At 51.6% G+C, this 11,143-nt stretch overlaps 2 protein-coding genes across 2 annotated transcripts in view; one reads left to right on the plus strand and one right to left on the minus strand.

The window, feature by feature from the left end:
* The window catches only part of LOC133127898 (signal-transducing adaptor protein 2-like), a 16,147-nt gene extending 14,552 nt beyond the window's left edge, over positions 1-1,595 (plus strand). Inside the window, exon 12 of the mRNA XM_061241012.1 lies at positions 215-1,595. Within this exon, the coding sequence (XP_061096996.1) occupies positions 215-270 (56 nt within the window). The 3' untranslated portion in view covers positions 271-1,595. The remainder of the gene's footprint in view (positions 1-214) is intronic.
* Positions 1,596-2,900: 1,305 nt separating this feature from the next.
* The window catches only part of LOC133128969 (fibronectin type III and SPRY domain-containing protein 1-like), an 8,925-nt gene continuing 682 nt past the window's right edge, over positions 2,901-11,143 (minus strand). Inside the window, exons 2-8 of the mRNA XM_061242776.1 lie at positions 10,881-11,090; positions 9,847-9,945; positions 8,886-9,033; positions 8,218-8,300; positions 7,124-7,375; positions 5,770-5,858; positions 2,901-4,737 (exon numbers count right to left, since the gene is read on the minus strand). Coding sequence (XP_061098760.1) covers positions 4,627-4,737; positions 5,770-5,858; positions 7,124-7,375; positions 8,218-8,300; positions 8,886-9,033; positions 9,847-9,945; positions 10,881-11,090 — 992 coding nt within the window. The 3' untranslated portion in view covers positions 2,901-4,626. The remainder of the gene's footprint in view (positions 4,738-5,769; positions 5,859-7,123; positions 7,376-8,217; positions 8,301-8,885; positions 9,034-9,846; positions 9,946-10,880; positions 11,091-11,143) is intronic.

Raw genomic sequence — 11,143 nt, forward strand, 5'->3', positions numbered from 1 at the left:
TGTGTGTCGATTCTTCAGCCAATCGACGACTTAAATGAACCACAGGTTCTGAGAACGACCCGAAAACCGGCAGACACCGCGGCCCCCCGGGACTGGAGTTTGACCCCTGTGCTTTAGGGAGACTGCTCGTTGTCTGAACACGGCGTGCGGAAGCCTAATCTCCGTGCTGAACGGGGTCGGGCTCATCGGTGTTCCCGTCTCCTCCTTCCCACAGGCTTGTCGGAAGAGCTCAAATTGAAACTGGAACAGAGGCGAGCCACCATGGAGTGACCCCGCCTTCACCACGCTTCAGCCAATCGGAGGAGAGAAAAGGGGCCTGTTCCAGCATCCGCCCCCAATCACAAGTGACCTTCCACCAGCTGCGTTTTCCTGGACAACCTGCAGCATTCTGAGGACTGCCTCGTTGTGTCCGGGGGCAACCCTGTCAGGGATGGACTGTACCATTCCAACTGATTATGGGGGGGGGGGTTAATTTGAAAAATGACTGTGTGTGTGTGGTGGACTGACTTGTTGTCTTCCTGGTCCCCTGGACACCCCCAAAACTCACGCTAACCGGACGGCTGCCGGGCGGCCCGAGACCCTTCTGCTTGCCCCGCCAATTGGACCTCCCGTTATAAAACCAAGGGCTGGAGATTAAAGAGGGGCGGTCCACGTGAGCGTGTCGGCGAGGCGCTCCTCGCCCGGAGGAGCTGGCGAGCCGCTCAGCGATTGTACAGTTCTCCGCCGACTCGTTTATTTCGCACTTCCGGCGGCGAGATCTGCGGCCGCATGTGATCCGTGTGATGAGTCTTATTCTGTGGTTTTCGACCTGACCGTCTGTGCTGTAACTTATTCTTTGTTTCCGTGACTCCTGAAGTGTGTGTGTGTGTGTGTGTGTGTGTGCGTGTGAGCGTGTGAGCGTGTGAGCGAGTGAGCGAGTGAGCGAGTGAGCGAGTGAGCGAGTGAGCGAGTGAGCGAGTGAGCGTGTGAGCGTGTGAGCGTGTGTGCGTGTGTGCGTGTGTGCGTGTGTGCGTGTGTGCGTGTGTGCGTGCGTGCGTGTGTGTAATGTACATAGTTTGTATCCTGTGATGTGAATTAATGTAGACACAGACAGTGTGGTTTTCTTCGTGAATGTTGTACAGCTCCAGAGGAAATTAAAAGAATGGTTTTGCATGCTGAGGACAACAGAGAAAGGAAGTTCGCCCGTACCTGTGTACGCGCTAAATGGCGCTATTTAAATTTAAATGGTATTTATATAGCAACTTTATCCAAATCACTGTACAATTGATGCTTCTGATTCACCCATTCATACACACAGTCACACACCAACAGCAATTGGCTGTCATGCAACCAGCTCGTCAGGAGCATTCTCAGGGTTAGGTGTCTTGCTCAGGGACACTTCGACACACCCAGGACGGGATTGAACCGGTAACCCTCCGACTGCCAGACGACTGCCTTACCTCCTGAGCCAATGAGGTGACTGCTCTTACCTCCTGAGCCAATGAGACGACTGCTCTTACCTCCTGAGCCAATGAGACGACTGCTCTTACCTCCTGAGCCAATGAGGCGACTGCTCTTACCTCCTGAGACAATGAGGCGACTGCTTAGCTCCTGAGCCAATGAGACGACTGCTCTTACCGCCTGAGCCAATGAGGCGACTGCTTAGCTCCTGAGCCAATGAGACGACTGCTCTTACCTCCTGAGCCAATGAGACGACTGCTCTTACCTCCTGAGCCAATGAGACGACTGCTCTTACCTCCTGAGCCAATGAGACGACTGCTCTTACCTCCTGAGCCAATGAGGCGACTGCTCTGACCGCCTGAGCCAACGAGGCGACTGCTCTTACCGCCTGAGCCAATGAGACGACTGCTCTTACCGCCTGAGCCAACGAGGCGACTGCTCTTACCGCCTGAGTGCGTCAGACCCCAGCATTACATCGCCGTTATAACATTCTATTCACATACTTGTGATCTCACGCCTTCAAGGGGCCCGTTTGTAGAAACCAAAGAGTGTTCCTGAACGTTTCGTATGTCGCCCCTAACGTTGCTGTCCTTCGGGAAAAGGCATGAACGCACTCCATTCACCCAGAGCATGAACCAGTGACCTGTGACCAGCGCCAACCGTAGAACCTCGTCAGTCACAGCGAGCCTCTGTAACCGCACGATAAACTGGTCTTAAAGGTACAGTAGGTAAGTTTTTTGTGTTAAGGCCATTGTAAATCTCTTCCTATCACTGAAAAAGGCTCACTGACGTGGTGACTCACCCTCTGCCTGTGTTTATAGTCCTTAAATTCGGGTTTCAAAATACACAGTTGATGGGCTCGCACATCGTATAGCTAATCATTCAAGCTCATTGGTTGAAAAATTTGTTCTAATTGCTACGGCCAATGGTGTTTCAATGTCAGTGCTTTCACAGAGAAGGGGGAGGGATAAACAGTGTTGTGGTTTGAGGGTGTTTGTTGCTGCAATTCCTCTCTTGACCATTAGAAGTCCATCCCTCCATCCATCCATTATCTGAACCCGCTTATCCTGAACAGGGTCGCAGGGGGGGCTGGAGCCTATCCCAGCATACATTGGGGCGAAAGGCAGGAATACACCCCGGACAGGTCGCCAGTCCATCGCAGGGCACACACACCATTCACTCACACACTCATACCTACGGGCAATTTAGACTCTCCAATCAGCCTAACCTGCATGTCTTTGGACTGTGGGAGGACACGCAAACACGGGGAGAACATGCAAACTCCACACAGAGAGGCCCCGGCCGCCGGGGATTCGAACCCAGGACCTCGTTGCTGTGAGGCGGCAGTGCTACCCACTGCACCATCCGTGCCGCCCCCATTCGAAGTCCGAAATGAATTGTACCTTCAAGGGATTAATCTACCAGAACATAAAAAAATAATTTAAAAAAACCCAGAGGGATTCTGCTGTCACACGGTCTCTTTATTGGTCTGGGAGGACAGAGACAGTGAGAAAGTAAAGCATTCACAAGGCGATCATTTTTCCACAAAATAACATCAGTTTTCAAGTTCATATCTGGAAGCATTCTGGAAGCATTCTGGATAACACTGTTACAACAATGACCAGCGAACCCCTGCCCTGAAGCATTAGATCATCATTGCTGTACAACTCATAATTGGCACACGGGCACTGGACTACTGATTTATAGCAGAGATAACAGTCTGTGATGTCTTGTGTGATAAACTGCATTCTCCAATCAGAAAGTTGATCTCCCAATTGGGGGTGGTGATCACCGGACGTTCTCCAAGACCTGTCCCATCTGAGTTGATACCAGGGTGTTACATTATTGGCATTTGGCAGACGCTCTTATCCAGAGCGACGTACAGTTGATTAAACTAAGCAGGCGACAATGCTCCCTGGAGCAACGCAGGGTTAAGGGCCTTGCTCAAGGGCCCAACGGCTGTGCGGATCTTATTGTGGCTACACCGGGATTAGAACCACCGACCTTGCGTGTCCCAATCATGCACCTTAACCACTACACTACATGCTAAATGCTGTATCTGAGGGATTGGAGGCTTATTTTTTTTGTGGTTTCCTTTCGATCGGCCTTTGTAGCCAATCAGATCAGTGACTTAAAGGAATCAGCCAATCATTAATCAGGCACCGTGACCCCCCCCCACACACACACCCGCCCCTTCCCCAGGGCAGGAGTGTGACATCACCAGTCCACTGTCGTCAGTGCAGTGATAAGCAGTAATACATTCAGACACACCTACTACCTATCCAGAGAGTCTAATCTGCTGCTACCCCATATCAGGGAATTTGTTTTTCTGCTGATAACTTGTGCGGTCTGAAAGCATTCAGATCTGTGATGAGAGAGAGAGAGAGAGAGAGAGAGAGAGAGAGAGAGAGAGAGAGAGAGAGAGAGAATGGCAAGGTCCTGTTCGATATGAAACCACGGAAACGGTGAAAACTCGACAGAGCTCACGGTTACACGCGTGTGCGCTCGTAAATAAACATGCTGCTTCGCCCCGGCCGGTTTATTATGCTGATGATGATTAAAGCAGCTAAAAAGTGAAATTAAACAAAAAGAGGTTTTTTTTTTTTTTTTTAGGGTGGGGTGGAGCACCACCTAAAACGGGGGCGGGTCGACCGTTTTCCAAAAAAGGGCCGGTGTGGGTGCAGGGTTTTTTGTTTCTGCTTTAGCCCGGCGCTACGGCAACCGATACCTGCTGGTTGACTAACGGTGGGTGGTCTTCAATCAAGACCTTGATGAGTACAGCCCGGTGACATCGTGTGCTGGGCCTAAAACACAAACCCACACGCACGGCGGCCATTTTAGGACACGGTCGGCCACCCCTGCGACCTAAAGGCACAAGAACCAGCAAAGTGAGAGGAGGAGGCAGACTAGCTGGTGGGGTGGGGCTGGTTTATGGAGTCCTGGGCCTTGATTTATGAAGCAGGATTACTGAGTTTGCTGGATAATTGTGCTGAGCAAAACCCCCCAAAGCAGGATTACTGAGTTTGCTGGATAATTGCGCTGAGTAAAATCCAGACGTCTCCCGAAATCTGGAACACGGACTGAAGTAAAAAGAGCCTGTAAGAGTGAGGTTCTGTGGTGGTTCTGACATTTAGACCCGGGTTCTAGGCGAGGTTCTGCGGCGGTTCTGACATTTAGACCCGGGTTCTAGGTGAGGCTGGCATTGGAGCTGCTGGTTCCGCTGTTCCTCCTCTGCCCGTTCTGCACCATGCTGGGAACCTGCAGGCCCGTCTGCACCGAGAAACTACCGTTCCACACCTGCAGGGGGCGACAGGGACCCGTCAGGAACGCCAAGGCGAACAATCATGTGTAAATATGACCAATATCAGAAAAAAAAACGTGCGTTTCCAAAACACTGAAATTACAGGGTTTTTTTTATTACAACATTGTGGTTTAGTCACAAAGGGTTTTAAACAAACCGTGTTAGTTTTACTTTCAGACATTTGTCGAACATAGAGCTGGACATGGTCTGTGTGTATAAAAATAACAGACATGGGAGGTTTCTTTAAACAGACTTGTGTGTGTGTGCATGTGTATGTGCGTGTACAAGGGGTGGTACTGTGCATATAAAAAAGGATTGAGCGAAGATGTCCAGCAAACACAAAGCAATTTGTGTTACAACATTGACAACATTGACATTTATGTTAGTGGGGATCCAAGGGGCCAGCAAGTGGCTCATGATTAGTCTGTTCTGTGAGCCTTAGTGTTGGCGTGAACCTGCAGTGCGCGAGAGTGTGAGAGTGTGAGTGAGAGAGAGAGAGTGAGAGTGTGAGTGAGGGAGGGAGAGGGAGAGGGAGAGGGAGAGAGAGAGTGTGAGTGAGTGAGAGAGAGTGAGTGAGTGAGTGAGTGAGTGAGAGAGAGAGTGAGTGAGAGAGAGAGTGAGTGAGAGAGAGAGTGAGTGAGAGAGAGAGAGAGTGAGAGTGTGAGTGAGTGAGAGAGAGAGGGAGAGAGGGAGGGAGAGGGAGAGAGAGAGTGTGAGTGAGTGAGAGAGTGAGAGTGAGAGTGTGAGTGAGTGAGTGAGAGAGAGAGTGAGTGAGAGAGAGAGAGAGTGAGAGAGAGAGAGGGAGGGAGAGGGAGAGGGAGAGAGAGAGTGTGAGTGAGTGAGTGAGAGAGAGAGTGAGAGTGAGAGTGTGAGTGAGTGAGAGAGTGAGTGAGAGAGAGAGTATGAGTGAGTGAGTGAGAGAGAGAGAGAGAGAGAGAGAGTGTGAGTGAGAGAGAGAGAGAGGGAGAGAGAGAGAGGGAGAGAGAGAGAGAGCGATTGTGTGAGACTCTACTACCCCCTGTTCTCACCATGAAAGCCGGCACCACTGGCTGTGTGAACTTGGTTCTGAAGGTGTGGATGGGCTGCTTGGTTCTGGCGTTGTAGAAGGACAGAACTCCTGCACGGTGGTGGGGGGGGGGGGGGGGGGGGGGTGACAGACAAGGGGACAGCACATCGAACGGGCAGGGTTAGCGGGCGAGAGCGCTAACGTCAGAAGCTACACACATGCACATGTACACGCACACACACATACACCGTATATGCATCAACATACACGTATATGTTTAAAAATACATACATACATATATACATAGAAACATAGAAACATATAAGGTGCTGGGTTAAGGTTTCAAAGCAGCCAATTCACTGAATTAATTCAACCTCCGTGAAATGTTATGGGCACTTTGCAGTTCATGAATACGGAACTGATCAAGTTGTACACATATTTATGTAAGTATGAATGCATGTTTAGCAGTTGGAGTCAGAATGTCGGCATACATTGGTTCTAAAATGACCAAACTCATATCGGTGGTCTCAAACTCTCAAACTGTCATACTGGTGCTGGTTTATATTCCAGCCTCAGATCTTGATTATATAATTAGCTCAATTATTTGCTGAAATTTGGCTGTTAAATGCATATGGCTGAATGAGTTAGTGGAATCAATTCAGGCAGCATTCACTGGCCGGAATGAAAAAAAACCTGCATACAGGTTTGTGACGACTGCGTATTTCATATTAATGCAGGATTGCAACTCCGGTCCTCGAGGGCCGGTCTGCATACTGGTTTTTGTTCCAACCAACAGCCTTGTTTTTAATTTGCTGACAGCTCTACAAATGACCCTGGTTCAAGCCTGTACTTGAGCACAGTAAAATCATTAGGATACACCTGCAGTCTGCAGCTGTAGCTGGTACTCATAAACACGTCAGATAAGATACGATTGAGTCAATTAAATAATTAAGACCAGAAGTTGGCACAAAGTCCTGAAACGGATCAGCCCTTGTTCACCCCTGGACTAAAGGCAGAAAAGATGAAAGCTTGCGGCTGTTATTGCGCTAAAAAAGATTATGATCCGAAATATCGTGCAGCCCTTAAAACGATGAGGCTTCAGGGCAGGGGTGTCAAATTGAATTCCCAGGGGGGCCGCAGCGTCTGCTGGTTTTTGTGGTTTCCTTTCAATCAGCTGCCAATTAAGGCCCCGAGAACAAGGTGCGTCGAGTCAATTAAATGATTAAGACCAGTTAGCTGGCACAAAGTCCTGAAACGGATCGGGCCTTGTGGTGCAGCCCAGCTTTAACGCCACTCCAGACGGATCAGCCCAGGTGTGGAGGGTGTGGGGGGGGGGGATAGGAGGGAGTTTCGTCAGGAGCGCCGGGGCGGCTCACCCTCCTCGTAGCTGCAGTACACCCCCACGCGGTCAGGGATGGCGCAGTCCAGGGGGCGGGCCTTGTTGTTGTGCTTGGCGGTCAGGCTCTGCTGCAGCCAGTTGTTGAGGTGCAGGCACCAGGAGGCGGAGCTCTTGCCCAGCTGGTCGAATCGGCCCAGGGAGCGCAGGGCCACGCCCGCCCCGAACGCCTTGCTGTCCTTATCGAACCACACCTCCCAGTAGTGCTGGCCCGCGTCAATCATCGTGTCGCCTAGGGTTACCGGGGGGGCGGGGGGGGGGCACACAGGACAAAAAGGAGGGAAAGACACTCCGTGTAAGAAGGGCGTCTGCAACGTCGACGTTCCCTGCCGGGGGCGCTGGGCGGCGCTGGTCGACGGAGGATTCGACAGCAGGCACCACTTGGCGGGTGCAGACGTGCGTTCAAGATGGCGGACGTTCGCAGTGAACTGCGTTCGCATTTTCACCATCAGCAGCCATTTTGCTCTACCGGTCCAAACCGGTAGCTAATGTCTGGGGCGAGCAGGAAGAAAGTCTGAGTATGTTGGCAGACATTCGCTGACGCACTGAGCGAGAGTTAAGTCTTGAACGCACGTCAGGCATTTACACTACATTACAATACATTAATGTCATTTGGCAGATGCTCTTATCCAGAGCAACGTACAGTTGATTAGACTAAGCAGGAGACAATCCTCCCCTGGAGCAATGTGGGGTTAAGGGCCTTGCTCAAGGGCCCAACGGCTGTGTGGATCTTATTGTGGCTACACTGGGATTAGAACCGCTGACCTTGCGGGTCCCAGTCATTTACCTTGACCACTACGCTACAGGCCGCATTAAAACCCTTTAAGGTGTGAGGTCGCAAACACACGATAACTGAACATCTCATGTAACAATCGCTGCAGGTAACTGAAAGCAACGTTTCCAGAGCACTGGCTTAAGGGTTTCGACGTTCCCCCAATACCTACTCTTCAACGGGTTAAATCCCGACCAGGATTGTCATGAAGGCATGGCAGTGTTGTAGAGGCTCTGCTAACAGGCTGAAGCCCCCTGAGGACTGACTGATTAATGTGTCCCCTCCCGCCCCCCGGAGCTCACCCAGGACGGTGTAGGACTCGGCCGTGAAGCGGTCCCTCCCCGCCCGGGACGAGGGCATCCTCTTAGGGGACATCATCGCACTCCTGTGGGGAGGAGAGGAAGCGCAGGGTTCACTGGCACCTCAAGTGTGTGTGTGTATGTGTGTAAGTGTGTGTGTGTGTGCTCCATGTGCAGGGTTCACTGGCACCTCACTGCAGCACGGCGGGAGGGTGCACAACGACGGATACTGCAGGCGGGTTAGTGACAGTGTGTGTGTGTGTGTGTGTGTGTGTGTGTGTGTGTGTGTGTGTGTGTGTGAGTGTGTGTAAGTGTGTGTGCTCCGTGTGCATTTGTGTGTGTGGGTATGTGTGTGTGTGCATACGTGTGTAAGGCTGTGTGTGTATGTATGTGTGTATGCATATGTGTGTGTGTCTGTTTGTGTGTGTGTGTGCATGTGAGTGTGTGTGTATGTGTGTGTGTGAGTGTGTGAGTGTGTATGTGTGCATATGTGTGTAAGGCTGTGTGTGTGTGTGTGTGTGCGTGCGTGTGTGTGTATGTGTGTGTGCGTGTGTGTGTGTGTGTGAGTGTGTGTGTGTGTGTGAGTGTGTGAGTGTGTGTGTGTGAGTGTGTGAGTGTGTGTGTGTGTGTGTGTGTGTGTGTGTGTGTGTGTGTAAAGCTGTGCTTCACACCTGGCTGGTGAGTGCAGGGGTGAGCTGGTTCTGGTCTTCTCCTTTCGGATGTCCTGCACCTTCCCCCCGCCCCCGTCCCACTCCACACTGTTCTCCTCCACGCGCAGGTTCTGGTGGGCCGAACCCGAGTCCAGCTTGAACAGGAAGGCTGCGGGGGCGGGGGCGGGGGCGGGGGGGGTAGAGGCTCACGTCTCATTACATTTTTACATAAATGGCATTTGACAGACGCTCTTATCCAGAGCGACGTACAGTTGATTAGACTAAGCAGGAGACAATCCTCCCCTGGAGCAATGCAGGGTTAAGGGCCTTGCTCAAGGGCCCAGCGGCTGTGCGGATCTTATTGTGGCTACACCGGGATTAGAACCACTGACCTTGCGTGTCCCAGTCGTTTACCTTAACCACTACGCTACAGGCCGCCCTACACAACAATACCGCGCCTACGCCAGTAACCACATCAAGTGTGTCAAATCTCTTGATGAACTTCTGAAAGTAGTTATCCATCCATTATCTGAACCCGCTTATCCTGAACAGGGTCGCAGGGGGGCTGGAGCCTATCCCAGCATACATTGGGCGAAAGGCAGGAATACACCCTGGACAGGTCGCCAGTCCATCGCAGGGCACACACACCATTCACTCACCCACTCATACCTACGGGGAATTTAGACTCTCCCATCAGCCTAACCTGCATGTCTTTGGACTGTGGGAGGAAACCGGAGTACCCGGAGGAAACCCACGCAGACACGGGGAGAACATGCAAACTCCGCACAGAGAGGCCCCGGCCGACGGGGATTCGAACCCAGGACCTCCTTGCTGTGAGGCGGCAGTGCTACCCACTGCGCCATCCGTGCCGCCCCGAAGTAGTTAGAGCCTCACAATCCCAAAGTCTGGAATCGGTCTTTGAGCTCCCTGCTTCTATTTTCCGGTAACCTCCGGCGACCCCAGGGGCGGCGGCGGCCCTCACCGTGCGTCTCCAGGTTCACCGGCTCGGAGAACTCTCCCGCCACGGCCTTGTTGCACGCCTTCACGCGGAAGGTGATGTAGCGCGTGTCGAAGCGGAGTCCTGCGGACCACAACGGCGTCACCATGACAACGGCTCCCAGGCACGACGAGCACATCGACTTGTGCGATGACTCAAAGGGTCAGAGTTCATTGTTAAAGCAGGTCAGCATACTTTGTGAAAGGGTGATGAATAGGGCATGGATGTTTTTATCTGTTTGTTAAGGGTATGGGTGTTTTTACCTGTTAGCGTGTGCTCAGTGTGTTTTACCTGTTAGCGTGTGCTCAGTGTGCTGTACCTGTTAGCATGTACTCAGTGTGCTGTACCTGTTAGCGTGTACTCAGTGTATTTTACCTGTTAGCGTGTTCTGAGTGTGTTTTACCTGTTAGCGTGTACTCAGTGTGCTGTACCTGTTAGCGTGTACTCAGTGTATTTTACCTGTTAGCGTGTTCTGAGTGTGTTTTACCTGTTAGCGTGTACTTAGTGTGCTGTACCTGTTAGCGTGAACTCAGTGTGTTCTACCTGTTAGCGTATACTCAGTGTGCTGTACCTGTTAGCATGTACTCAGTGTGCTGTACCTGTTAGCATGTACTCAGTGTGCTGTACCTGTTAGCGTGTACTCAGTGTGCTGTACCTGTTAGCGTGCACTCAGTGTATTTTACCTGTTAGCGTGAACTCAGTGTGTTTTACCTGTTAGCGTGAACTCAGTGTGTTTTACCTGTTAGCGTGAACTCAGTGTGTTTTACCTGTTAGCGTGAACTCAGTGTGTTTTACCTGTTAGCGTGAACTCAGTGTGTTTTACCTGTTAGCGTGAACTCAGTGTGTTTTACCTGTTAGCGTGAACTCAGTGTGTTTTACCTGTTAGCGTGAACTCAGTGTGTTTTACCTGTTAGCGTGAACTCAGTGTGTTTTACCTGTTAGCGTGAACTCAGTGTGTTTTACCTGTTAGCGTGAACTCAGTGTGTTTTACCTGTTAGCGTGTACTCAGTGTGCTGTACCTGTTAGCGTGTACTCGGTCTGCTGAATCCCCTCCACCACCATCCAGGGGTGGTCCTCGCGCATGCGGGGAGGGCCCTCGTGGTTGGTGCGGCGATACTCCAGGTCGTAGTGCTCGATTTTGTTGTCGGGTTCCGGCAGGGCCCACACCACGGTGACGGCGTTGTCACACACCTGACACTCGCACACCTGGATCTCCGGCATGGCGGGCACTGTGAGTGTGTGAGAGAGGAGAGCAGGGATCAAACGACACGGGCAGTGTGTG

The sequence above is a fragment of the Conger conger genome, chromosome 5 (genome assembly GCF_963514075.1).
Source record: "Conger conger chromosome 5, fConCon1.1, whole genome shotgun sequence".
NCBI lineage: Eukaryota > Metazoa > Chordata > Actinopteri > Anguilliformes > Congridae > Conger > Conger conger.